General features: G+C 48.6%; 1 protein-coding gene across 1 annotated transcript in view; it reads right to left on the bottom strand.

Annotated features, from left to right (window-relative positions):
* HEATR1 (HEAT repeat containing 1) overlaps positions 1 to 27,823 on the bottom strand; it is a gene marked incomplete at both ends in the record, with an annotated part of 43,862 nt that overhangs the window by 5,931 nt on the left and 10,108 nt on the right. Inside the window, 27 exons of the mRNA XM_080717139.1 lie at positions 29 to 179; positions 1,068 to 1,357; positions 3,000 to 3,140; positions 4,010 to 4,133; positions 4,824 to 4,870; positions 5,274 to 5,428; positions 6,764 to 6,890; positions 7,463 to 7,693; positions 7,772 to 7,900; positions 9,781 to 9,902; positions 9,992 to 10,110; positions 10,649 to 10,792; positions 10,917 to 11,020; positions 13,118 to 13,249; positions 13,539 to 13,781; positions 15,451 to 15,609; positions 15,979 to 16,148; positions 18,215 to 18,407; positions 19,408 to 19,544; positions 19,654 to 19,837; positions 20,286 to 20,477; positions 22,085 to 22,206; positions 22,499 to 22,710; positions 24,070 to 24,158; positions 24,576 to 24,671; positions 26,208 to 26,315; positions 27,479 to 27,596. Coding sequence (XP_080573265.1) covers positions 29 to 179; positions 1,068 to 1,357; positions 3,000 to 3,140; positions 4,010 to 4,133; positions 4,824 to 4,870; positions 5,274 to 5,428; positions 6,764 to 6,890; positions 7,463 to 7,693; positions 7,772 to 7,900; positions 9,781 to 9,902; positions 9,992 to 10,110; positions 10,649 to 10,792; positions 10,917 to 11,020; positions 13,118 to 13,249; positions 13,539 to 13,781; positions 15,451 to 15,609; positions 15,979 to 16,148; positions 18,215 to 18,407; positions 19,408 to 19,544; positions 19,654 to 19,837; positions 20,286 to 20,477; positions 22,085 to 22,206; positions 22,499 to 22,710; positions 24,070 to 24,158; positions 24,576 to 24,671; positions 26,208 to 26,315; positions 27,479 to 27,596 — 4,039 coding nt within the window. The remainder of the gene's footprint in view (positions 1 to 28; positions 180 to 1,067; positions 1,358 to 2,999; positions 3,141 to 4,009; positions 4,134 to 4,823; positions 4,871 to 5,273; positions 5,429 to 6,763; positions 6,891 to 7,462; positions 7,694 to 7,771; positions 7,901 to 9,780; positions 9,903 to 9,991; positions 10,111 to 10,648; positions 10,793 to 10,916; positions 11,021 to 13,117; positions 13,250 to 13,538; positions 13,782 to 15,450; positions 15,610 to 15,978; positions 16,149 to 18,214; positions 18,408 to 19,407; positions 19,545 to 19,653; positions 19,838 to 20,285; positions 20,478 to 22,084; positions 22,207 to 22,498; positions 22,711 to 24,069; positions 24,159 to 24,575; positions 24,672 to 26,207; positions 26,316 to 27,478; positions 27,597 to 27,823) is intronic.

Here is a 27,823-nt window from a genome sequence, read left to right as displayed (position 1 = left end):
CCTCTGCTACGGCCGCCAGCACGCTCACCTGGGCCAGGACACCTTCCAGGTAGGGGCTGATGAAGTGCGGGAGCGTCTCGACCACCTTGTGCAGCGCGGCCAGGGCGCTGAGCAGACAGACCTCGCTGTGCAGCGGCTCGCTGGTGCTTTTCACCGCAGCCAGCAGCGACGGCATCAGGCTGGGGGCAAGGAGCGAGCGTCAGAGGGCCCGAGCTGAGACCGAGACGGGAGCAGAGAGGGGCTGCCACGAAAAAGCCCCAACTGCGTCCCCGGCTGCACGGTGGGTCCCAGTGTGCAAAGCATTGTTTATACATTTCATGTGACTGAAGTGCAAGGAATCAGCCGCCAGTGCCAGCAGGACTGAGACAACACTGTTAAAAATAGCAATGTCAAGCTGGGAGTGGTGACGCACGCCTGTGATCCCAGGACTTGGGAGGCTGAGACAGGAGGATCATGGGTTTAAAGCCAGCCTCAACAACTTAACGAGGCTCTTAGCAACTTAGCAAGGCCCTATTTCCAAGTTAAAAAAAAAAAGGCTGGGGATGTAGATCAGAGGTAGAATGCTCCTGGGTGCAATCCCCAGCAAATACACAAACCCTCTGGGGTGGGGGTCCATCTCTGGGATAGACCACATGGCCTGGGCCCTCTATGAGCAAGCTTTCCCTCGGCTTTGCATCCACAGCTGGTGCAGGGGAGAGGAACCGGGGGCCAGCAACACCACAGGGCAAAGCGTCCGAAGACACAGTAATGCCGGGTTTTCCAGTTTGACCAGTTGTTTAAAAATCGACTCTTACAGCATGGCATGGGGACGCACGCCTCTAATCCCAGTGCCTGGGAGGCTGAAACAGGGGGATCACAGGTTCAAGGCCAGCCCCAACAACGTAGTGAGGCTCTCAGCAACCTAGCGAGACCCGATTTGAAAACAAAAAAAACTGCTGGGGGCGTGGTCCGAGGTAGAGTCCTCCTGGGCTCAATCCCACGCGCCACAGAGAAAACACTACTTTGATGTTACTCCCGCCGAGAATCGCTGAAGCAGGACGGCTCCGCCCGCCGGGGACAGCGCGCACCTGGGCAGCTGAGGGATGGCCAGGGCCCGCAGGGTGGAGGCTGCCTCTGCGACGCACAGCAGGGCGCTGCCCAGCACGTTCTTCTCCTCCTTCCTTTCCGGAGAGATCAGCCTCACCGCGGCGTGCAGCACCGGCACGAAAGACTCGGGGTTGGCTTCGCCAAAATTCCTGCACAAAAGCTTCAGGCTGTACAGAGCCGTCTGCCTGTTGATGGCCTGTTCTTCCGTCTCCTTTTTCTTATGCTGCGCGATGGCCAGCAGGACTGGAATCAGTTTTAGGAAACGGTAAACCTGAGGAGGACACACAAATCACGAAGTAATTAAAGCCGCACAAACTGCAAGCCCATTTTCCCACCTTCGCAGCCCCAGGGGGGCCGGCCACATGACTAGGCTCCAGCCAGAGTCTCCACCTGCTTTCCTTCTACTAAGCAAACGCGGTGCTGAGATTTCTATAGGCCGCCCCAGTGGGAAAGGGGGTCGAAATTAGGCTAAGGCGAGGTAAGATCCCTGTCAAGCAAGAGTTCCATTATGCTGAATTCTACTTTAACAATCGTACAATATATCTATATCCCTATTAAATTAACACCCCATTTTATTTTATTTTTTAATTATTATTTTCTTTGCAGGTCTGGGGATGGAACCCAGGGGCATTTGACCTCCAAGGTACACCCTCTGCCCTATATTTTATTCTTTATTTTGAAACAGGGTCTCACTAAGTTACAAAGGCCATCACTAAGTAGTTGAAACTGTCCGCAAACTGCAATCCTCTGGTCTCAGCCTCCTGAATGCTGGGATTACAAGCATGCGCCACCACGCCCAGCTTAACATCCCATTTTTAAAAACACACACATGCCGGATGTGGTGGTGCACACTTGCAATCCTCACGCTTGGGAGGCAGAGACAGGAGGATCGTGCAGGTTCGAAGCCAGCCTCACTGGCTTAAGAGACCCCGTTTATGAAAAAGTATAAAAATAGGTCTGGGAGTAGCCCGGAGATAGAAAGGTTTCCAGGAACCCTAGTACCACCAAAAAACAAAACAAAACAAAACAAAACACACACACACACACACACACACACACACACACACACACACAACACAGTATTATGTTAGGATAACAATATATTTCAATTTTATTTTATTTTTTGCGGTACTGGGGATGGAACCCAGGGGAATTCTACCTCCAAGCTACACCTCCAACCCTAGTTTTCATTCTTTACTTTGAAACAAGGTCTCACTGAATTGCAAAGGACCTCACTAAGTAGCTGATGCTGTCTGTGAACCACGATCTTCCTGTCTCAGCCTTCCAAATGCTGGGATTATAAGCGTGCACCACCACGCCCGGCTAGTATATTTTAATTTTAAATGCTACCACTGAGCTGGGTGTGGTGGCGCACGCTTGTAATCCCAGCATTTGGGAGGCTGACACAGGAAGATTGCTCAAGTTCGGAAGCCAGCCTCGGCTACTTAGTGAGGCCCTGTTTCAAAATAAAGAATAAAAAAATAGGTCTGGAGGTACCCTGTTTCAAAATAAAGAATAAAAAAAATAGGTCTGAGGGTATAGCTCAGAGGTAGAATGTCCCTGGGTTCCACCCCCAGTACCACCAAAAAAGACAAAACAAAACAACAAAAACCCACAAAAAAGCTTCAGAGTCTTAAATAAAGCTCTTTGTGTGTGTGTGTGTGTGTGGGGGGGGGTAACTGGAGATTAAACCCAAGGCGTTCTACCTCTGAACTACACCCAAAGCTCTATGGTATTACTTTTAAATTTTTAGACAGTCTCGCTAAGTTGCTGAGGCTGTCCTCAAACCTGCGATCCTCCTGTTTCAGCCTCCCAAGTACTGAGGTCACAGGCGGGCAGCCCAGGCCCAGCCAGACACGGCTCTCTCAAACACAGCGGGCACCCAGGCCTGCGGCGCGGCAGCAGCTACGCACCGTCTTCCTCGGCCAGGACGCAGTCTGCTGGAGCTTGTTATTCAAAAGGTCCAGGGCTTTCCGGCGCACAGACGGCAGGGGATTGCCCACCAGGCCCTTCACCACCGTGATGAAGGTTTCCGTGGGCAGCAAGGCGTTGACCTACAGAGAAGTTTTATATTTAACACAAAAGGAAAAGAAAAAAAGAAAAAGATCAACTTTGATGGAGATAGCCTGTTTGCTGAACACCTCTGGGTGCCTGGCAGTTTTATACACTTTTTACATAATTCATAAAATAACCTCCAGGTAGACATTGCTAACCACAATTAACTAAAACAAAACAAACAAATGGCTCGGTGCTGGGAATGATGAACCGCTCAAGGCCATGTGGGTGAATCTGAACGGCAATCCTAATTCCAAGGCCGGTGACTGACCTAATACGCCTAATAGATGTTTTAATTTTATTCTACGTCAATGAAGTAGTGTATTACGTGACTATTAACAACATCAGACTCGAGGTGAATATTCTTATAACTGCAGGAAAATGTTTCTTTTCTCCCAGAGAGTTTGTTTCTAGTCACCCAGAGAACATTTTTATTTTTGATTTTTTGTGTGGTGCTGGGGATGGAACCCAGGACCCAGAGATTATTTTTCAAGGAAATTCTGAGCTTTACTTTATTAAATAGCAAGGGCCGGGAGTGGTGGCGCATTCTTACAATCCCAGCAATTTGGGAGGCTGAGTCAGGAGGATCATGGTTCGAAGACAGCCTCAGCTACTGCTTAGTGAGGCCCTTTGCAACTCAGTGAGACCGTTTCAAAATAAAGAATAAAAAGCAGGGCTGGGGGTGCCGTTCGGGGGTAGAATACCCTGGGATCCATCCCTAGTACCTCAAAACAACAGCAAGAACAAAATCAAATAGCAAAGGTGTGGCTAGACTTATTTTTAAAGTAAAACTTCAAGTTCAGTAGTTTCTCGATGACCTAAGAAACAGTAAAAGGCACAGTGGTAGTTAGGGGCGGCGAGAGCCCACCTTGTCCAGCACGTCGTAGGCCTTGCTCAGGAGTGCGCGCCAGAACTTCACGGTGAGTTTGTCTGCGTTCCTCTCCATGGACTGCGCCACAGCGTTGATATAGCTAAGCACTGTCTCCAGCAACCTGAACACAGGAGACGCACTCAGCAAACAGCAGCTGAAGGCATCTAAGGACTCGCATGAGTCCAGCCCGAGTGGGGTGGTTAAAGAAGGCTAATGATTCTGTACTGAACGATATCAACAATTAGAGAGAAAAGAGGGGTCATCACCGCAGAGAAATCCCACTAAGCAGTAAACTAAGCCTCTGTGGGGAAGGACCCCTCACTCTGGCTCTGGAACTTGGTAACCAGATTGGTTTTATAAGGACGGCTTTGGCAGGGCGCAATACTGCACACCTGTAATCCCACTGTGTGGGCCGCTGAGCCAGGAGGAGTACAGGTTTGAGGACAGCCCCAGCAACCCAGACTCAGGGACCTCGCGAGATCCTGTTTCAAAGCAAAAAATAAAAAATGGTGGAGGTATAATTCAGAGGAAGACGCCCCCGAACTCCATCTCTAATACAACAACAACAAAAAAAACGGCTCTTATTCTTAAGAAATGTTGATTAATCAGAGGAAAGAGCCATAATATCTATAACTTACTTTCAAATGGCGCAGAGACTAAAAGCGTCTGCAGAGAATGATCAGGAACGTGCGGCCAAGCCTGGCAGCGGCAGCGGGGCTGCGGGAGCTGAGTCTCACGCTCCATCCCTTCCCATTGCCTGTACGTTTGCAAGGACTTCCAGAAAGAAAGTGAAAGCAGGAACGTAACTTACCTCTGCTCCAGGCCTTTTAGAGCCTGCGAACCCCCACTTTCGACCACCTGAGATTCAAAGAGAGTTCCATTAGGACCGCAAGGACACTGGATCCGAGAGTGCTTCCAGTGGGTCCTGCGAAGGCCCAGGCTCTCCACACAAACCCCCGCCACGACTGCTCCTCACACCACAATTTAATCGGGCTCAGCGCCCTCCCTGAGCCATAACACTGCTTCTCTTAACTCCGTCACGCTGCGTTCCAATGACGTTGCTGGGTCCTGGGTTTTATACATTCAACCCAGGCGGATCACACCAAGCCGCTTCTCATGGCAAAGTTTCCCTGCTGTCTTTAAAGGCACGCCTGGGTGTTCACTAGCTGTTTGAGAAGCTATTTTTAACTAGTTTAAAAACATGGTTCCCTTAGAAAGAGCAGAATAATTCTGTCATGAACACGTTTAAGAACCACATCACCTTTTTCAGAAAATGACTGGAGGCCAGGAGCTGGGCCATGAAGGACACCGACAGGAACTTGAAGTGCCGCAGCTGCTTGCTCGTGTGCGTGTCCACGCTGAAGACCTGGAGCCAGTCCTCCTGAGGCTTGGTAGGAACGGTCTTGGGGACGGTTTCTGAAACGCAGCAACAAGACAAGTGGCCTTCCTCATCTTTAACCCGCCCCCGGCGCCATGAGCTCCAGCGGGGCGGGGTGAGTGGTACAGCTTCACAGGAAAGGAGCGCAGCTGCCTCTAGCGCCTCCTCTCCAAGTCAGTGAGCGATGGGGTGTGCTTGCCAAAAAGTGCCCCCGAGAAGAGGGCAGGAGGACCCCCCAAAAAACCCTAATGGCCTGGGACAATCAAATGGGAAGCAGAAGCAGTCTTTGATGCTGGCTCTGGATCGAGTCCTGGAGCCCCAGGGCGCTTCCCTGGTAGCCCACACAGCAGGACCCCAGCCGCCTCGAGCCGCAAGCCTCAGTTGAGGTCTGAAGCTGCTTGTCCTACACCTTCAACTTTAGACGAGGCTTGCTTATCCAGATGTATCTAATAGAAACAGGGCCAGGGGTTCAGTAATCAGGGGTCCACAGCAGGTCACTTAAAAACTACCGTCCTGCTAGGCATGGTGGTGCACACCTACAGCCCAGCTACACGGGAGGCTGGACGTAGCTCAGTGGGAGAGTGCTTGCTGAGCATGCATATGGCTCTGGGTTCCATGTGCAGCCCGGTGTGCCAACACATGCACGCACACACCCTGCTAACCTAGAGAATGGCTCCATGAAGATTCCTTTAACCACGCTGCCACATACAGCTCTCCACGGCCCCTCCTCCCGCCAAACTCAGCCCACTGCACGCAGGGCGACAGCCACGGCCGCCACACAGAGAGCAGTCCCCGGGCCGAGCACCTGGCCACTCTGGCGCCAAGGCAGAGAACTACGAGCATTCACTTGAGCGCGGCCCATCTGACAAGGGGACCTTCTGCAGCCAACACACGTGCGCAGGCAGAGGTATAAAAGCACGGGGGTGGGGGAGGCAGGTTCCCACAGACTCTGTCCCATTGGACTCAAGAAGCCATATGCACCAACTAAAAACGATTAATGTGCAAATACAAGACACCCCCTGTTTTTTTTTTTCTTTTGTGTGTGTGATACTGAGGATTAAACTCAAGGGCATTCTGCCTCTGAGCTACATCTCCAGACCTATTTTATTTTTTCTTTGAGACAGGGTCTTGCTAAGTTGCAGAGAACCTCAAAGAGTTGTTGAGGCTGGCTGCGAACCTGTGATCCTCCCGTCTCAGCCTCTTGTGTGCTGGGATTGCACGCGAGCGCCCTCCACGTCTGGCTAAAAGCCCCGCGTAAGACATACTCTAAGGCTGACCCGCCCTCCCTCCTGCTTCTCCCTGCTCGCAGGTGGGACCTCCATCCTGCTTCTCCCTGCTTGCAGGCGGGGCGGCCTCCACGGGCCTAGGCTCACCCTCTTTTTCCTCTGGCAACTTTACTAAGTACTGCAGGATATTCAGCAAGCTCTGTATCTGGTGCTGGACACTAAATTCACAGCAGACTGAAATCCAAAATTCAGTGTCTGCCTCCAAGACGGCATCCTGCATGGAGAGAAGGGACACACGTGAGGAAGGGACCCGGCCCATGTCGTGAGGGAGCACGCTGCGAAGCGGCCCTGCGCGCCAGCACCGCGCGCCTCTCCTCAGGCCGCCAGGTGAGCGCGGGCCAGCTCCAGGTCGCCGTGCGTCACGATTCCGCTGTCTGGGTCTGCTCCCGGACCGTCTCAGCCATGGTGCACACAGTGCTGACCCAGCTCTGCCCGCCTCTGCCCAGGTATGTGTCTCTGCACATGGGTGCTCCTTTTCCTGACAAAATGCCACCTGCAAAGGGCTTGCAAGAGTTGGTTGGCTGCTCCAGGCCCTGCGCAGCCGGGCGCCACGTGGCTCTACCCAGCGTGGCCCAGGCCTGCTCTAGGCCAGGTTGACTTGCCCCCGGGGGACGTTTTGCTGCTACTGAGGATATCCCAGGGCCACGAGCTCTGGAAACAATTCTAAAGAAGGCCAAAAACCTTTGAGAAAAGGTTCTGGGCCAGCACTGCTAAGCAGCGCACAGGAAGTGTCACAGATCAATGTGAAGCCCCACCCCCCCGCCCTGCCGCCCACTGCGCTCCCACCTTGTCTGCGCAGGCGGCCGCCAGCGCGGTTTTGGTGACGTACTGCTCAAAGAGCAAGGCCAGGAGGACCCAGAGGAACTTTTCTGGGCCCAGCGTCTCGACGAGCTGCACGAGGATGGGCTGGCGCCGGTGCTCCGGGACGTGTGGCAGCGCGTCCACGAACACACCGATGATCTTCACCACGATCTCCTCCACGTTTCTTGTGACTTCTATGGAGTCTCCATTATCGGACTGCAGAACAGCAAGTGGGGACGTGAGCGGGACAGATAACCCTCGAGACGGGCGTGACGCCGATGGTGTTCTGCTTACCTGGATCAGCGCTGGGATGACCATCTTCACGGTCTTGCTAATAACCTGAAAGCTGTAAGTGTCGTCTAGACGCATGACGTTGGCGCCCATGAATGTAAAGATAGACATGATGTTGTGGAGAACTTTGTCCTGAAAGAAGACACACTGTCAACACTTTCCATTTCAAATATATCAAGTGCCAGGAACTTACTACAAACCACCAATAAAAAGAGAAACAGCCTGCTTTAAAAGGCGGCGAGGGCCGCGGCTGTAGCTCAGGGGCACGGTGTATGTACACGCGGCACGTACGAGGCGCTAAGTTGATCCTCTGCACCACCACAAGTAAATAAATAGGTGAAAGATTGGAAAACACACTCCTCCCAAGAAAACGTGCAAATGGTCAAAGCATATGAGATGATCAACACCAGCCCCTAGGGAACTGCAAACTCCAAAGCACCAGACAGCACAGCTGCAGAGCCTGGGACCACGTACCGCAAGGAGGGGAGACGGCACAGCTGCGGGCGCCTGGGACCAAGTACTGAGAGGAGGGGGAGACAGCACAGCTGCGGGCGCCTGGGACCAAGTACCACAAGGAGGGGAGACAGCACAGCTGCGGGCGCCTGGGACCAAGTACCGCAAGGAGGGGAGACGGCACAGCTGCGGGCGCCTGGGACCATGTACCGCAAAGGGGAGACAGCACAGCTGCGGGCGCCTGGGATCAAGTACCGCAAGGAGGGGAGACGGCACAGCTGTGGGCGCCTGGGATCAAGTACCGCAAGGAGGGGAGACGGCACAGCTGCGGGCACCTGGGACCAAGTACCGCAAGGAGTAGGGAGACAAGCCACCGGCCCGGCTGCTGAGGCAGGATGGTGCAGCCACTCTGGGAAACAGCCTGGCAGCTCGTCACAAAGTCAACATGTGATTTCAGTAGAGTAAGGCCTCTTAGCGCTTATGAAGAGCCCCAGGTTAAGGCCCCCAATGACCTAAATCTCTGATAGGAAAATAACTTAGATTTCCTAAAAAAAAAAAACTTTAATTAATGTGTTCTGTAACAAAAGGGACATTATGTTTGCCAAATAAGAGATTACAATCAAACTAATTGTCACACTGACTGCCGGCTGATTAGAGGACTATTCAAAGATTAATGGGCCATTAATTTTTTTCCAAATAACACTAACACACAGTACCTTACTGGACGCTAGTGTGCCTGGGTGCTCAGAGCTAACCAGGAATTAATTATCCAACTGAGTTCCTACCACAGTTCTATGAAGACGCTAATTACTATTTTCACTTTGTAAACAGGGGAACGGAAGCCCAGCAAGGTCATCTGGCCCACAGTGCTCGAGGCACAGGGGCAGGTCCAAGAGCCCAGCGGTGCTGGGAGGTCCCAGAGCCCGGTGAGAAAACACTCATCTATTTCTATCTTTATTTTCCGGTGCTGGGGTCTACCCTGGGGCCGTGCGCAAGCCAGGCACGTGCTCTGCCACCGAGCCGCACCCCAGCCCAGCCTGACGAATTTAAGTCAGGAAGTGCCAATGCGATTCTACGCTGGAAAAACAGACGGGACAGCTGCTACAGCCGGGCGTGGCGGCACACGTTTGTGATCCCAGCGCTTTGGGAGGGTCACACAGGTTCAAAGCCAGCCTCAGCTACTTAGTGAGACCTGTTCTGAAATAAAGTATAAAGTATAAAATAGGTCTGGGAGTATAGCCTGGAGGTAGAAAAAATCCTCAGTCACACACACACACACACACACACACACACACACACACACACAGAAATAGCTGCTATAGTCTTCTTTTTGCGGGTCTGGAGATGGGACCCAGGGGCATTCGACCTCCGAGCTACACCCCAGCCCTATTTTTTATTTTTTATTTTGAAACCGGGTCTCATTGAGTTGCAGAGGGCCTCACTAAGTAGCTGAGGCTGTCTGCAAGCCACAATCCTCCGGTCTCAGCCTCCCAAATGCTGGGATTACAAGCGTGTGCCACCATGCCCGGCTTGCTACAGTCTTAAACATTAACACTTACCGGAAATATTCCAGCAACGGTACCCAGAAGTAAGAGGGCGTGGTGATGGGTCTGAGGCATCTCCGAGAGGCGGATGCACTGCACGATCAACTCCACGTTGAATTTCTCCTCATCTAGGACATCTGGAGCGGTGAGACACGAAAGACTTGGTGGCAGACACATCCACACTCATAGCAGACCGCGGGCGCCCCCCACACACCCGCAAGCACACCTGGAGGTATCCTGCCACCATCTGGAGAGAGTTTCTGGCAGATGCTGAGCAGACAGCTAAGGATGAGCTGCTTGGTGTACTCCATGCCCCCCTGCTCTGGCGCTGAAGGCTCTAAGCACCTTGGGGTGCCCCAAAGAGAAGCGATGGGAAACACAAGTTACATAACTTACTTCACCTTACGAGTAACACGTAGGAGATAGAATGACTACAATACTACCATTAAATGTAAGTCTATAAACAAGATGTAAGATCTCTTTTTCTCATACAGACAGGGACTGACATCGAATTCTCTTTCCTTTTGTACTTTCTACTAATCTATTCGGAATCACTGAGGACAACTTTAAAAATCACTTTCCTCTTTAGATGACAGTACATTCTACAATTCAGTGGCATATACTACGGTTATCTGATAATTTACACTTAAAATTATAGTCGGGGTCACACTATCTCTAAACGTAAGTAACAACAGCCTGAGGTTAACGCAGAAAGCTGAGTGGTCACAGGGACGGGCAACGAGTGCACAAACCCTTCCTTGGCTCTTTCAACCACAGTGCTTGACTTTATTACATTTGACTATCTCAACAAGAAGGGAGTACACTGAAAAAGGACTGTGGCGTAAGGTGCACGCCTCATTCAAGCCCCGTTCTCTGTTGTCACCTTGACAGTAAGCTGAAGAGAGTTGGCATCAGCGTCTGGGGGCTTCTGAGCTTCTTCTTGTGCTGCAGCAATTCCAGGATGAGGGTTACCCTTTGCCAGTAAGAACCTCCAACTTCCTGGACAGACTCAAGATCGTGTGATTTTCTGGAAAACAGAGAAGACAGAAAGTTGGAAATGCAAACGACGATACTGAGTTAAAACAAATCGTAGGGAGCCAAGACCACAGGAGTCTCCTAACACGCGGAGACCGGGCGTCCACGGCGCTTACTTCTGCTGCATTTTCTGCCGTCTTGTTTGCTGAACCGTGCCCAAGGATTTGGCCTTTTCTGGCGGCTCCAGTTCTACTCTGACTTGTTCAGCATCAACGGAAATCTGCAATATTAAAGGCAGAATGGTCAGTGACATTAATTCACTGAGATGAGACTACAGCAACAGACAATGATTTAAAAAAATACGATGGAAGTGAAGACTTCTATGTCTACTTTCACATTTTTTCTATCACTCTAAAGTCCAGTCCAATCCCCCAAAACAAAGACCATCGAAAATTTAAGTAACCTTTGAGAAGTTTTCCAATATACCAGTAGTTGTACAGAGATACACATTGCTCTGGCACCTCAGGAAGGTACTTGCATCAACACATACACAGAATGGACTGTATCTTGGTAGTCAAAATAACTGTTAGGATGAGAAGTACCATCCCCTTACATTTAAGGCCAAGGTATCCTTGGCTGACAAGGCAGGCCTGCAAATTCTTCATATGCGCTCCAGTCCATGTTAGGAGAGAGGAACCTGGCTTCACATTTTGCTTTCAGTAACCAATCAGGTTTTTGTGGTCCTGGGGAATGAGCCTAGGGGCATTCTACTTCTGTGCTATACCTCCAGCTCTATCTTATACTTTTGTTTGTCTGTACTGAGAATTGAACCCAGAGGCATTCTGCCTCCAAGTTATACCCCCAGAAAGAGGGTATGTGCCAAACCAGGTTGTCCTAATCAACTAGGAAGGAACACACAGACACAGACACAAACACAGGCACAGACACACACACACGCTCTTGTACCCCTAGAGATTTTTTTTTTTTTTTTTTTTGGTGTCACTGGGGTTCCTGGAAGCCCTTCTACCTCCGGGCTACACTCCCAGACCTGTTTTTATATTTTTATTTGGAAACAGGGTCTCTTAAACCAGCGAGGCTGGCTCCGAACCAGCGCGATCCTCCTGTCTCCGCCTTCCAAGCGCGGGGATTACAAGCGTGTGCCACCACGCCCGGCGTACCCCTAGAGATTAATCAATAATCTCTTTCTTTAGAAAATATATGTTTGAGCCAGGTATGGTGGTGCATGCTTGTAATTCCAATACTTGGGAGGATGAGACAGGATGATTGCAGGTTCGTGGCCAGCCTCTGCTACTTAGTGAGGCCCTCCATAACTTCGGGAAACCCTGTTTTCAAAATAAAAAATAAGCCGGAAGTGGTGGCGCACACTTGTAATCCCTGCGCTTGGGAGGTGGAGCCTGGAGGATCGCGCTGGTTCGGAGCCAGACGTGGTGGCTTAAGAGACCCTGTTTCCAAATAAAAATAATATATAAAATAGGTCTGGGCATGTAGCCCAGAGGTAGAAGGGCTTCCAGGAACCCCAGTACCACCACCACCACCAAAAAAAAAAAAAAAAAAAGACAAAATAGGGCTGGGGTGTAGCTTGGAGGTAGAATGCTTCTGGGCTCAATCCCTAGTACTGAAGAAAAAGAAAAAGAAAATACATGTTTGAATTTTGATTCAAAGAAAATATAAGAAGTATTTTTGAAATGTGATTATGGACTGAGTATTAGATAATATCAAAGAATTGTTTTTTTAAGGTGTAATAATGACATTGTAGTCATGTAAGAAAATGACTCTTTTAAAGGATGCATCCTTAAGTATATGAGGATGAAAAGTAAATAGTATTTGAGATTTATTTTAAAATCTTTTTGGCAAAGAGAAAGATTAAAAATGCTAAATTTGGAAGACTGCTCAATCTGGATAGCCATACTTTGCCACACTGTTTTCTGTACTTGTGAATTCAAAAAACAGAATGATTAGGTGACATTCTGACATCAGCTAGGTTCCAGCATACATGGAACCCATGCCCTGTCACGGCATATCACTGGTTAAGTAGAACAGTGCTGCCTGGCTCAAGAGTGAGCCCTGAGTTTTCCTTAGTCCATAAATAAAGCAGGCAGAACGCTCTGCACACAGTAGGATCCAAGTGAACACAGCACACACGTCCTGCAACTACTTCATACTATTTCATACTACTACATACTACTAAAAAAGGAGGAAGACTTGTAATGTTCATTTCATACATCTCTATGAGCTATGTTTCCATAATTCTTGCTAATGATGACATTTGACCTCTCACTGTAAAATGCAGAACAGTTAAACATGGTGCCATTTAGAAAAGACAAAACATTAACAATTATAGCAAGTTGCCACTTACCCCCTTAAACACACTGCTGACAGTCTGAGCGCAGTGCAGGCTCTTACAGTTCACCAGCAGATCAAACATCATGCGCAGAAGCCTCTGCTGAACCTTTTCATCAGCTATTGCTGCAAAAAATGGCTTTGTAATCTAGCAGGGGTAGAAAAACAATTGAATTCCATGAGCAAGGCTGAAGTCCAAGGATGACTCCTGTACCATCTTCTCTCACATTATAAAACCCTTCCCCATTTTATGTTCTCATTCAAAATGTAATTCTTTGCAATTGTATGACAATCAGTTTTGTACACCAGGTGAAATATATCATGCTTTAAAACCTGCAGTGTATCAACAACTTATATTATAAACCTTTAACCACTTAAACTTTTATATTATAAACCTTTAACCACTTAAACTTTAGCCGTAGGCGGAAGCCGCTCACCTTTTCGAGAGCGGTGATCTGCGTGCTGGGCGATCCTGTGTTGAGTTCCTTGGTCGTGTGCACAGCTTTTATAAACAGCTCCAGACTCTTTGGGTCCTTGTGTAAAAGGGAAGCTGAATGCTCATTGTATTTCCCCAGAGCGAGATGCAAAACAACGGCCTCGTCTTTCAGCACGGCCGTGGGCTCCTTCTCCACCTTTTCTAGCAGCTGCTCCATCAGAGGCAGCAGCTGAGAAAGCACCATCTGAAGATGGAGAAGCGCGTTAGCCAATGGCGGCCAGTGCCGAGGTCTCGGCTGCTCTAAAGACGCCCAAAGACGTCGCGGTGGGAGAGGCGCTCCGCTGGAGGAGACCCGTCGTGCGGGCTCTCGCGGGGGAGGGCTACGAGTCCACATGAAGTCGGTCCTGAGTGTTCGCCTGTGATGCTCTAAACCCTGCAGAGTGGAGCTGAGAGCTGGTCTGTGTGTTTCCTCAAGACTTTTGGGAACACAAATACAAACTAAATTGGACCATAATATTCTAGCACTCCCTCAAACACTATACACTTCCCTTATATACTGTTTCAAATTTGGTCTTAATTCAATTGACGTATGTGAAGGGACCAGAAAGCCACGGCAGGTGGTCAAATCCGCAGATGACCCGTCTCTGTAAATGTTGTGTTTACTGACAGACAGCCACGCTCGCTCGCTTCCATTCCAGCTGCACCTGCTCTCCTGACGCCGCGGTGAGCTCTGGCTGCAACAGTGAATGCTGGCCCTGGGGCCTGAAATAGTGTCCCTCAACGTCTGCGGGGAACTGGTCCAAGACCCCTCATACGAAGTATCACAGGGTTTGCATATAACCAACGCATATCTCACACACACACACACACACACACACACACACACACACACACACACTTATTGTGTGTATACTGTGGATTGAACCCAGGGGCATTCTACCTCTGAGCTATACCCCCAGCTTTTTTTATTTCAATAAAGTATCTCACTAAGTTGCTGAGTTGTTGAGGCTGGCCTCAAACCTGCGATCCCTGTATTCCAGCCTCCCAAATACTGGGATTACACACATGTGCCATCACGCCCAGCTTCCTGTATACTTTATTTATTTTATTTTTTTGGTGGTACTGGGGTTCCTGGAAGCCCTTCTATCTCCGGGCTACACTCCCAGACCTATTTTTACATTTTTATTTGGAAACAGGGTCTCCTAAGCCAGCGCGCGCGGCTAGCTTCGAACCTGCGCGATCCTCCTGTCTCTGCCTCCCAAGCGCGGGGATTACAAGCGTGCGCCACCACGCCCGGCTTCCTGTATACTTTAAAATCATCTCTAGATTACTTATAATATTGATACCATGTAAAGGCCATATAAATAGTTATGGTACTGTATTACTTAGGAAAAAATGGCAAGAACAAAGCTCGCGCATGTCCAGTGCAGATGCATTTCCCCCCAAACATTTCGGTCTGAGGTTGGCTGAACCCATAGGTGAGGAGGGCTATGTTCACTACCTAGTCCCTTACTCAAGACTCCCGTGTTTTCCCAGAGTGAGATGCATGTTGACACCTGTGACTCCTAAGCTACACCGGGCATGACTCAGAGCTGATTACTTTGTGGAGGCTTTCCACTTGAAACGTGGAGGCACATCAACGCTTCTTTCAGTAGTCCACTCCTGTGAGATTTTTAAATCGATTAAGATGGGGATGACATGCTGAATTTTAAAATGAAAGAAACTCACCAGTGCGTGCTTTGAATCCTGGACCCCTCTCTCCACCCTAACTCTTCCCACTTCTTCCTCCCACATTACTGAGAAATGATCCCCCTGAGGCACGCGTAGCTCTTACGCGCCTCCCTCACACAGCGGCTGCAATGGCTCTTCAGTAACATCGCGTGGAGTGCTCGATGCTCTCCAAAGACACGTACCTCACTGTTGACCTCCTGAAATACCTTCATCAGCTCTTTCGCAATATAAGATGGAGAATCATATACACAGAACAGGAGGTTTTTCAAAGTTTCAGACAGTTTCTGATGAGATTTCTGTTTCTTTTCTCTGCGTAGCTCCTCAAACAAAGTAGCCAAATCCTACGACGACAATAAAATAAAATAAAAAATCAGATTAACAAGATGTTAAGAAACTACAAGGGCTAACAGTACTAACTGTGGGAGATTCTTTCCCACAGGATCCGAGACTGCTTTTACTTTTGCATTTCCCTTGAAAGCGCTAATTGGAAAGAGTATCAACAGCCCACAGCGAGCTCAACATGAAGAGTTAACGCAGGCCTTCTATCCACGGGAAGGGCAGAGAGCTGGGATACGATACTGCAGCCTTTTAGAAGCGGGGGAAGAGATGCCAGTTTATAAACTTGGCAACGTAACCCATCAAAACCCTCCGGGGCAGACATCAGGACCGGAGTGCCTCGCTCCCATCCACACACGGGCGCCCGCGCCTACCTGAATGACGTAGGCGGCGTCGGAGGTGAGCTCCTCTGCTTTAGGAGCCAGGTGCTCCATCACCAGCTGGAAGGGCGACGCCACCCCGCTCAGGGCCCGCAGACACTGCGCGGCGGCCCTCCGGGCTTCTTTCACGGGGCTGCCCAGGGTAACGAGTAGAGACGCCACCACTGAGCAAAGGGGAAATGAAAGGGACAATTTTCAGAGATGAAACAAAGTGCAAATTTTCAGTAGGCACAGGGATGAAAAGTGTTGAGATGCGAATGGTGAAAAACGTTCCTGGTGGGGCCGGGGACGCAGCGCAGGGCAGAGCACTCACTGAGCGTGTGCAGCTACGGGGGAGGGCGGTTAAGCTTCCGCCAACTCTCAGTCCTCCCTGAAGACGCCTCACTGTTTAACTCTGCTTGCTCTTCCAGGAAAAGGTGAGCCGTGTTTTCTGGTGTATTCGTTTTCAAATAAACAAAGGCGAGCACACCTGTCTCAGCCAACTGCCCCGGTGTGCCCACGCACATCGGAAGTGTTCTCCAGAGGCAAGCACGTGGCTTTCTGTGCGTGTGCTGCGGTGCTGGGTGGAACCCAGGGGCACTCTACCTCTGAGCCACACCCCCAGCCCTACTTTGGCTGAGAATCTCGCTAAATTGCTGAGGCTGGCTTTGAACCCGTGACCCTCCAGTCTCAGCCTCCCCGGCACTGGGATCACAGGTTGTGCACCACGCCTGGCTCACAGCATTCTCCTCAGCTGTTACTTTCCTCTTTCAAACCACACCTTATTGTTAAAGTCAGGTGGGCTCAGAACGACGGTGCGACAAACGCCCGGCCACCCCGTGTGGGCACGCGCAGGAAGTCATCCACTGATGCAGTTCGCTTTGCAAGTATTTTGACTTTATTTACTGGTGCAGGATTTATTTATTTATTTTGGGTACTGAGGATTGAACCCAGGGGATATTCTACCTCTGAGCTATACCCCCAGCCTTGTTTTATGATTTATTCTGAAACAGGTTCTCACTGAATTGCTGAGGCTGGCCACGAACCTCGGACTCACCGGTCTCAGTTCCCTAAGTACTGGGATTGCAGGCGGGCACCGCAGCACCTGGCTTGGTCAGAGATTTAGTCACTTTTTCTTTAGTGTTTCAATTGTTCATAAGGGCTGCCCACTATAAGTAGAGTTAGAAAAGTATCTATCCCTTTATTTAGAGACCGAGAGTATACATTCTGTTTTCTACAAATGCAGTCGCCTGTTTTATGTAAATCTCTAGGTCACATGGAATCTTTGGACACAGAATGAGGTTGGATTAAAGTTCCTGCTGTTTCCCAGCGGTTGGCCACAGATCTGGATTTCAGCTTTATTTGTTCATTCTATGAGCACCTGGAAGGAATCTCCTCCTACCAGCTGGTACTTGTAGAGCCATGTTCAGTGAAACTGATGAAGGTCAAGAATGCTGCGTTTTCCCAGTTATGCAATAAAAACGCTAGGTTTAGAGCAATACTTTTATCCTGTTACTCTTATTTTGCTGTTACTTAATTGGGAGCAATTACCGATTTTTAAACCAATGCCTTTTTAGATCTGAAAAGATCTTTGAGCATGAGTTTTCTCCTTCGATACTGATATAGTCAATTATATGACAAAATTCAGTGTGTGTGTGTGTGTGTGTGTGTGTGTGCATGTGTGTCACACACACGCCTACTGGGGACTGAACCCTGTGTCACGCTCTTACTGAGTTATATCCCCAACCTTTTCTGTTCTTGTTTTGGGAAAGGATTTCACTAAGTTGCCCGGATTGGCCTCGAACTTACAGTCCTGCCTCAGATCTCAAGTAGCTAAGACTAAAAAAGTCAAATTAAAAGACAAAACCAAAGTGCTAATTTTATCAAGGGTAAATAAGGCCCTAGAATCCAACATAAAACATACACATGATTTAAGCCAATGAGCCTTTAGGAATGTTTTTCCATTTAAAACGCAGTGAGAATTGGGTGTGATGGCACACACCTGTAATCCTAGTAGTTGGGAAGCTGAGACAGGAGGCTCAAAGGTACAAAGTTCAGCCCCAGCAACTTAGTGAGGCCCTTATAAAAAATAAGATCGGGCTGGGGGTGTAGCTCAGAGGTAGAACGCCCCTGGGTTCAAGCCCCAGTACTGACCAAAAGGAAAAAGAAAGGTAGCTCAGAGTTTCCGAGCCACGCAGACCACACAGCGCCGTCACAGTCGGCCGGGCTGACGCACGGCGTGGTTAAGTACCTGGGGAGGCCGTGGAGGCCAGCTGCAGCTTGCTCTGCGCCTTCTGAGAGGAGAGCAGGGCGCAGCCGATGTAGAGGGCCTGCGTCTGCAGTGCGGGCGTCACGCAGCAGCTCAGCGGGTCTGAAAGGCTGGAGCCGTAGGTCCACAAGACAGAGAAGAACCTGAATAGCTGGGCAGCGTCTTGCAGATGGACCTGACAGAAGGAAGAAGGTGACGTTTAACTCCTGCTTAAATGAGGCGGTTCCAAAGCCTCTTACCACTAAGGTGCCCGCAATGCACGGTGCGCCAACGAGGAAGGAAACCCACAGAGAGGAAACCCAGAAGCCCCACTGCAACCCGCGCTCGGGCTCACTTTGCAGAGGATGGAGGCACTGAGCAAACACCGAGGCCGGTGCCCCAAGGCTCCGTCTTCTGAGCCTCGGGGGTCCCCGGGGGTCTGCCAGGGGCATGCGGTGCAATCGGGCCTTTTCGTTTAGTGACTTCAGAGTTTCTGCTCTAATCTCTAGGTCTCTGACTGATGCCAATGGTGTCGAGTGCCGTGGACAGAGTGAGCCAGCCAAGAACCAGAACCAAGTCCTGGGACACGGCGGCACGGTGCCCAGGATGGGTTCCCGCGCGGCCGTGTATGCTCTCTGAACGTGTTTCCCTGTCTGAAAATGACCTTTAGAAGCCAAACAGAGCCGGGTATGGTGGCGCACACTTGTAAACCCAGCATTTGGGAGGCTGAGACAGGAGGATTGTGATTCAAGGCCCTTTGCAAGTCAGTGAGACCCTGTTTCCACATAAGAAACAGGGCTGGACGTGTAGAACAAAGGTAGAATGTCCCTGGGTTCCATCCCCAGTACCGCAAAAAATAAAAAAATAAAAAAGCCAAACAGACTGGACTAGTGTCTCTTAAGCCCATGAACGGACCTAAGACTAGCAGGTGGTCATGCTAGAGTCTGCTCAGGGCTGACTACTGCTTGGTGTCATGGCTGCAAACCGCTTTCCAGGTGACGAGGTAGGGAGGCCCTCTGCAACTTAGTGAGACTCTATATAAACAAACAGATAAAATAGGGCTGGGGTATAGCTCTGGCAGAATGCCCCTGGGTTGGATCCCCAGGGCCGCACAGACACACCCAGCTTACTTTCATAACCAAAATAACCTTATACCTTTCTCAAGGAAGAATAACTGAAAGGGGTGAGCCCGGTACCTTCAAGAGAAGTTTCATCAGGACCCTGAAGTGCAGGGCTCCGGCGCCCCTGAGGGTCACCTCGAAGAGCCCGATGAGCAGCCGCAGGTAGCACCTGCCGCCGTCCTCCAGGCGCTCGGGATTCCACCACGTGTCGTCTAGAGAGACGGGGGAGGGAGGGGATGCAATAACCTGTGTGAACACGTGGGGCTAGGGATTCGATTCTGCAGACAATCATTTGAAAAAGACTCATGACTTGCACCTTACCTTTAGGGAAAGATTTGGGAGGCTTCAGGGCATAAATAAAATTTTTCAAGGCAAACAGAAGTAAAACCGAGTCCTCCATCGCAACCCTCCGGGCACCTTGGAGCTGCTGTACGTAATGTGCCCACAGCTCCTCCGGCAAACCTCTGTCTATCGTCAGCTCCAGGTGCCACTCAGCGGGGATTTCCTGAAATGTAGAAAGAAACTAAAACTATCAGGCACCCCAGGGGTCAAAGGGCACCGGACGGTGTGTTCCTTTCCTTTGCCTTTAAGTGCATTTTGGTGGGGAGAGGATTAGTATCTGTCACTTAGATTTTAAGAGAGGCCTCTTAGTATTTACAAGAAAAAACACTGGTAAGTTAAACATAGCTTTATTTTATTTTAAAGCGCTCTCTCTAAAAATAAGCCTTATTCCTATAAATGTATCAAATAAAGAGCAGGAATAAAGAGGCATGTTTCGTTCCCTCCCTCCGCTCCTGGAGCCAAATCTGGGGTGTTCTTCTACTGGGTGACACCCCAGCCCTTTTTATTTTTATTTGAATCAATCAGTCCCTGACTAGCACATGGCCGGCCGGGCTCTCAGCCCGCTGTGACTGGCGGGGCCGCGCCACTGTCGCCCGCCCCGCGCTCCTTACCATCGCGGTGATGACGCTTTCTAACGCCTTTATTTTTTTCTGCAACAAATTGAAGACTCTTGTTGCAAATGGAAAATGCGTCTCTTTTAAAGATGAGCAGCAGGAGACGAGCACAGCCACGATCACGTGAAATGTCACTTTCTGCTTCAGAGTCAAAGACTCCTTTTCACCGGCGCTTATTAAATCTTCCACCTTCAAAACGTAGACACTCTGTTACTAAGAGCTCCCCATTTTCCTAAGATAACTTTCTCTTTTTCTTCTTTTTCTTTTTTTTGTGGTACTGGGGGTGGAACCCAGGGACTTTCTACCTCCGGGTTACACTCCCAGACCTATTTTATGCTTTATTTGGAAACAGGGTCTCACTAAGTTGCTGAGAGCCTCACTAAGTAGCTGAGGCTGGCTTCGAACCTGCGCGATCCTCCTGTCTCAGCCTCCCAAGCGCGGGGATTACAAGCGTGCGCCACCACGCCTGGCTCTAAGATAACTTTTTCTATGTCAGGTCTATACCAGAATTATGTGTTTTACACAAAAAGTAAGATGCCAAATTAAAGCCTTAAAAAATGTAGTAAGCACTGATTTTTAAGTAGTTATAAGAATAAATATTCTCAGAAACGGTAATGAACATAATTGCACTTAAATGCATTTCAATCCCATAGCCAATTTCTTTATAAAGGTTTACTTACTGAGACAAATAATTTTCTCCTTTTTTTAAGATTATGCTTTGCTATTTTAATTTCAAAAAAGACCTGAATACTTTAAATGAAACTCAGAGGGAAAGGATGAAGGTGAAAAGCACCTATTGGCCGGGCGTGGTGGCGCACGCTTGTAATCCCCGCGCTTGGGAGGCAGAGACAGGAGGATCGCGCAAGTTCAAAGCTAGCTGTGCTGGCTTAAGAGACCTTGTTTCCAAAAATAAAAAAGTATAAAACAGGTCTGGGAGTGTAGCCTGGAAGTAGAATGGCTTCCAGGAACCCCAGTACCACCAAAAAAAAAAAAAAAAAGAAGGAAAGAAAGAAAGGAAGGAAGAAGAGGATCCATTGTTCTCACTCGTCCAATACAGAGCCACAACGAAACAGAAGAGCAAGGGTTTCAAACGTTCTGTGCACGTGCCAGACAAGTCTTACTTGACTAAAGTAAGACAATCAACGTGAACCCGGAATGTATCACATACACACCCACTTTATAGCAGCACAGTTCACAGGAGCCAAATTATTGAACCAGCCCAGGGGTCCCTCAACAGCTGACTGATAAAAATGAGCGAAAGTGTGTGTGCGCATCATAAAGAACAATATTATGTCACTTTTGCAGGAAAATGGATGGAACTAGAGAATATTATGATAGATGTGATCGGCCAGTCTCAGAAAATCAAGGGTTGATATACTGGAAGCAAGTCCAACAGAGCAGTGCAAGGGGTCTGCGAGGAAGGAGGGCCGGGGCGTCGCCGGCAGTGTTCTGTCCAGAGGGGGTGTCGCTGCCAGTCCCGCTAACACGCGTGCGGAGGGAGGAAGAGGGAGCGGGGTGGCTACAGACAGAGCCGCTACGTGATGTGTGTGTGGATGTTTGTATCACTCTGAACCTCACTAGGATGTATAACTAAAATGTACCAATAAAAGCATAAAAAAATGAAAAAGGCTGTACTTTTTAGGAAGAAATATAGCACACTCTTAAGAAAAATCACAACATTCTAAAGGCTCATGTAAAAGAAAAGAATCCAAAATAATAGAGAAGAATCTAGAAGAACAGAAGCCAAGCCTAAGAAGAGCGTGGAAGGAAAGCCGCGGGCTCCACCGCGCACCTACCATCTTCAACATGGACGAAGGGCCTCCCGAGCGTATATTGTCAGCCAGCAGCTTAGTCATCTTCTGATTCGCTACACCAATCAGTCTGCCCGACTTTGTGCTTCTAATCACATTTTCCAGAACTGTAAAAAAAAAAAATTATGCACACGGAGAGCCCTTACGCTACAATGTTTGTATAAAGACTTTTGGGTAAAAACTTCAGTATTTCCCTCCAGAGTTTCCTTTTTACTTTTCCTCTCAGCCAGTTCTGACTCCGCATGGGAGTCGGCTTCCTTTCATCCTATACTTTTTAATCTTAGCAAAAATGTTAACATAAAACAAATACAAACGCAAATAACAAATATAGCTCATTTTAAATTTACTTTTTAAAGGGTCATTTGCTTGCTCTTTCCGAAACGTCCCTGACTTCCTCACCTTCTTTCCAGCCTTTGAAGAGCGGATGCAGAGAGCAGATGCCGGATTTTGATAAATACACGGCAAATTTCATCTCAGCGGATTCCGGGTCGTCGCTAGTGACGACCATAAAAGGCAGCAAATGCACGGCCACCTGATTGGACCACTGCTCACTCCCACCCAGGAGCTCCTCTTTAATGAGTATGTCTGCTGCCACCTCAAGGACCCGGTACCTAAAAGGAGCCAAAGCGCATTTGGTTGAGAGACATTAGACTCAGTTCAGCAAAGACTCACCGTTATGTGGCTCCAGCTCAACGGACAACATCCAGGTCTCCTCGCCTAAAGTGCAATTCAGGGCTACCCGCACATCACTTAAAATCCATGCCAATTAGTGGGGCATGGTGGTACAAGGCTCTACTCCCAATACTTGGGAGGCTGAGATAGGAGGATCACAGGTTTGACAGCAGCCTCAGCAATTTAGTGAGGCCCTTAACAACTTACTGAGACCCTGTTTCCCAATAAAAAATAAACAAAAAGCATTTGGGGTATAGCTCAAAGGTAGAATGCCCCTGGGTTCAATACCCAGAAAAACAGACCAACGCACAACCCCTCCCCCCAAGCTAATTAAGAATCATCTTTTAAATATGCATAAGAAATTATTATTATAAGTTACCTTTAGTAATTTTGCCTTATTAGATAATTTTTTCTAGATATCAAATCAACAGGTTAACTGGGCACGTTGGCACATGCCTATAATCCCGGTACTTGGGAGGCTGAGCCAGGAGGATATCAGGGTCAGCAACTTAGTGAGGCCCTCCAGAACTTAGCGGGACCTTGTTTCCAAATAAAGAATAAAATAGGGCTGTGGGTGTAGCTGAGTGGTAGAATGCACCTGGGTACAATCCCCAGCACCACACACACACACATACACACACACACACACACACACACACACACACACACACACACTGGGTAGGTTAACTATAATACAGATGGTATTTCATTGGATGCCTCAACTCCACCCATGTATCAGATTCACTCATGGATTCAAAAGCATCAGCGGAGCATGGCCTACGTGACACCCCAAGTGACGGGTCTCTGGTGTCCATGAGTGGTGCCTACCACGTGGCAGATGCAGGCACACGACATGCTGCCTCGCTCCCAGATGCTGCTGCACAGCTCCCCCGCAAAAAGCTTTGGTGCCAAAACCGAGACAACCGGACCCATTAAATACTCATCACAGAGTGTACCACCTGCCTCCGAGCTTACGATTTGCTCAATATACTTGTATTTGTTTTTAATTACAAGCACATGAAGTAGGAAATTAAAAAACTCTCCCTCTCTTACTCCCCTAATATTGTACCTTACATTTCATGCTACTGCATTTTATTACAAAAAAATTCAACAACAGAAAAGAGTATAATGCACACATATAAACCCAAATAAACCAGCTTTTTTAATGCAAGCGAGCACTGCATCAGGATCCATCCTTGACCATGACCAAAAGGTCGTGTAACTAAATCAACATGTACTTGGCACAAGACCTCCGTTGATCCAGGTGAGCATGAGGAAAGGGAGGAATGGACACATACCATTTCCTATTTTTTGACAGTTCCGCTCTTTGAAAGAGGCTAAGAAGGGTCGACACGGTCACTTCCGTACTAAAGTGTTGTTGGAAAGTCTAGAAGGAAAAAACTCATGAGTAAATATTTACTGGCCTCAAATGCATGTGGCATTTGAGGAACTTTAAAAAATAATTATTACACAGGATTGCTCCCAACAACCACAATGTAACTTCCAAGTTGATAAGAACAGTTTCTCAACTTAGGTATTTGCTATTGATACATGCGTATTAAAAGGGATATCAAAAGTCACACGGCACTTTTCCGTTTGGAAGACCTTCCGTATACATCACAGTGTACAGTCTAACCATCGACTTGAGGTTCCCCTAGCCAGACTTCAGTCTGTGCTCGAGTGAACAAACTTCCAAGATGGCAGTGTGTACGTACGTACTTGCCTAGAGCAGAGACCCGTGTGAGAAGGGAGGGAGAGCATTTTCAAACCCAATGGACGCACCCACGAATAGCAAATCCCTCACCTCAAAAGCACTCAGAGCCGCGGACACGACGTCGAAGTTATCGTCACCCAGTCGGGTGAGGACTGCTTCCGTTACGAAAGCCTCATCGACGCCCCCCTGAGCAAGAGAAGAGAACGTGGCTCAGCTGCTGCCCCGCCTCCTCCGACCACAGCTAGAAGACAGCGCGGCTCTCAAAAAGCACCCCAGAACCCGTCGGGAAACCAGCCGCCCTGGAGGGGAGGCAGCGCGGCCAGAGCGGGGCAGCGCCGACAGGCTTTCGGAGACTCGTAATTGCTCCGTACAAACTTCTGGTTTCCACTGAAAATATAAAATACATAGAATGCAAACATAATTTCTGTATTCAAGGAGTTGATCTTATCCAACTGAGAGCCCAGATACCGAAGTGAATGCGCTCCAGGACTGTGCCCAGTTTAAGACGTAGCTCTGCCAGTCGACGAGGCGTGGGAACAACTTCCTCAACTCAGGCCTCCCTGATGGCATCTATAAACACAACTCCTGGCTCAAAGGGTTGTTAGAGGCTTTAGAAATACGTGCCAGTGCTTCACAACATTACACGTACTATTAAAAATTAGCCGGGTATGGTGGTGCATGCTTGTAATCCCTGCGCTTGGGAGGCGGAGACAGGAGGATCGTGCAGGTTCGAAGCCAGCTGCGCTGGCGTAAGAGAACCTGTTTCAAAAAAATAGGTCTGGGAGTGTAGCCCAGAGGTAGAAGGGCTTCCAGGAACCCCAGTACCACCAATAAATAAATAAATAAATAAATAAATAAATAAATAAATAAATAAATAAATAAAGCCTATTTTGGGAGTGTAACTCTGAAGTAAGTTTAATCCTATCACCAAAAAAAAAAGAAAGAAAAAGTTAGCTGCTACTATTATCTAGATTTTTTATAAGACTGCAGAGTCTACCAGAAATAGATACCCTATTCTTTTTTAAATTGCAAATGAAACAAAAAGAAATCTCAGTGTATATTCATTTAAAAATATGCTGGGCGTGGTGGTACACGCTTGTAATCCCCGCGCTTGGGAGGCCGAGACAGGAGGATCACACAGGTTCGAAGCCAGCCTCAGCTACTTAGTGAGGCTCCCAGCAATGTAGTGCGACCCTGTTTCCAAATAAATATAAAATAGGCCTGAGAGTATAGCCCGGAGGTAGAAAAGCCTCTCAGTTCCACCCCCAGTACCACACAAAAAAAAGTGCTGGAAGGTGAATCTCAGCGGTAGACACCCTTGGGTTCAATTTCCAGTACTGAAATAAATTTAACTTCTAGCCTGGCGTGGTGGGCACCCTCGTAATCCCAGTACTTGGGAGGCTGAGACCGGAGGATCGCGGTTCGCGGACAGCCTCAGCTACTTAGCGAGGCTCTCCTTAATTTAGTGAGATCCTGTTTCAAAATGAAGAATTAAAAACTCGGCTGGGGGTGTAGCTCAGAAGTAGAATGCCCCTGGGTTCCATCCCCAGCATCACCAAAAATAAATAAATAAATAAATGCCCCATAAAAAGCAATAAATTTCAGTTTCCCTTTACCCAGTATCAAGGAATGGTAACGTCCACTCCTTATTCTAGAATAACAGTACACCATAAGGAAAAAAAAAAAAAAAAAAAACACAACCAAAAGTTCTCAAGCACGCACCTTTGACGTCTTCATGATGTTTTTCAGATGATTTACGGCCAGAAGTCTCACGGGTGCCAGGGGATGGTTGAGGCTGAGCAGCAAGGAGGTATCAGAATCCGCTAAAAACTGTAGGTCCAGCACAGTTATTCAATGCTCCGACGCAGTCTGAGCAGCATATGACTAAGGAGAGAGCACTGACACCCCAGACTGCCCCCCACGCTCGGGAGCACCCGTCGGAAAGCACGGAAGCCAGGAGCAGTCACGACCCCGGGAGCGCGGTTAGCAGAGGAGAATGTCTGCACTGTCAGGGTGCGATGCGCGCACCTGAAGGTGTGGCTGACTTAGTGAAGGACTTCTATAAAGTAACTGGACTTTTATGGGGATCTAATTCCCAGTGAAAAGTATCTAAAATCACCAAATTAGCGCTTCACTGAAGACGGAATCTGAGGGACACTCGAATCAGTGACAACTTAGTTCATTTATGTAATTACAGGTGAAAAGGAAGTCTACCTGTCAACCTATGGTTTAGAAGTGCGACACCGTTAGAGATGAGAGCCTAGTTACAGAAGGAAAGTCAATCATATTTCTCTTCATAACATCCATTTTCAAAGCTAATTTTAAGAACTTCTGCGTCGAACTTCTAATAGTAAGATTTGGGGTGAAATCACCAAAAGATCTAGAAAGTTCTAGTCTGCTCTTCATCCATTTCTTTTTTGAGTGCCTGTGTGCTCCCAGGAATTGAACTCAGAGGTACTCTACCTCTGAGCTACACCCCCAGTCCTATTTTATTATTTTTTTCATTTTGAAACAGAGTCTTGCTAAGTTGCTAAGGCAGGCTTTGAACCTGCGATCCTCCTGTCTCAGCCTCTCAAGTGCTGGGACTACAGGCTGGAGCCACCACGCCTGGCTGATCGTCATCTCTTCTCCTCAGTGACTCACACGGGCCCATGTGGCCAGCAGATACTGCACTAGAAGGCGCAGACCCAGGAGAAGATGGACACGAGCCCAATGAGGTGGCGCTTTGGCGCCGCTGACGAACGCCATATGTGAAACTCCCCAACAACCACTTTCCTGACACAAACATCGTGTTCAATTATTTGAAAACTATTCCACTTTTTTCAATTATCCAGTCCCTGCCCCCAAGACTTATTTCAGGTAACTGTACAGTCTCATCTCTGTGGAAACTTTCCCAAAGGGACCCAGGCAGGACAGTTCCATCTGGGGCTCTTGAAGGGCACGCAATGTTCTAGTTTTGTCTGGTCACAATTCTCTGGAGAAGAACAACCTACCTGATACTTTCCTCCACTTGTAGAAAGAGAAATGAATTGGTGGAAAAGCTCCTGCTTTTTCAGACCTGTAATTTCTTTTAGATGGTCCTCTAATACGACATCTAACGTTCTGGGGTATCTGGGAAGAAATTAAGAGCTCGTTCACAATTCTTTTCTTTTCTTTTTGACATACTAGGGATGGAACCCAGGGGCATTCTATCTCTCTGAGCTATGTCCCCAGCCCTGTTTTTTATTCTTTATTTTAAAACTAGGTCTCAGTGAGTTGCAAAGGGCCTAAGTAGCTGAGGCTATTTGCAAACCTCGATCCTCCTTTGGCAGCCTCCCAAGTGCTGGGATTCAAGCGCG

This window comes from Muscardinus avellanarius (assembly GCF_963383645.1).
Source record: "Muscardinus avellanarius genome assembly, chromosome: 20".
In the NCBI taxonomy this organism is placed as follows: Eukaryota; Metazoa; Chordata; class Mammalia; order Rodentia; family Gliridae; genus Muscardinus; species Muscardinus avellanarius.
This window is presented reverse-complemented; position numbering and strand designations above follow the sequence as displayed.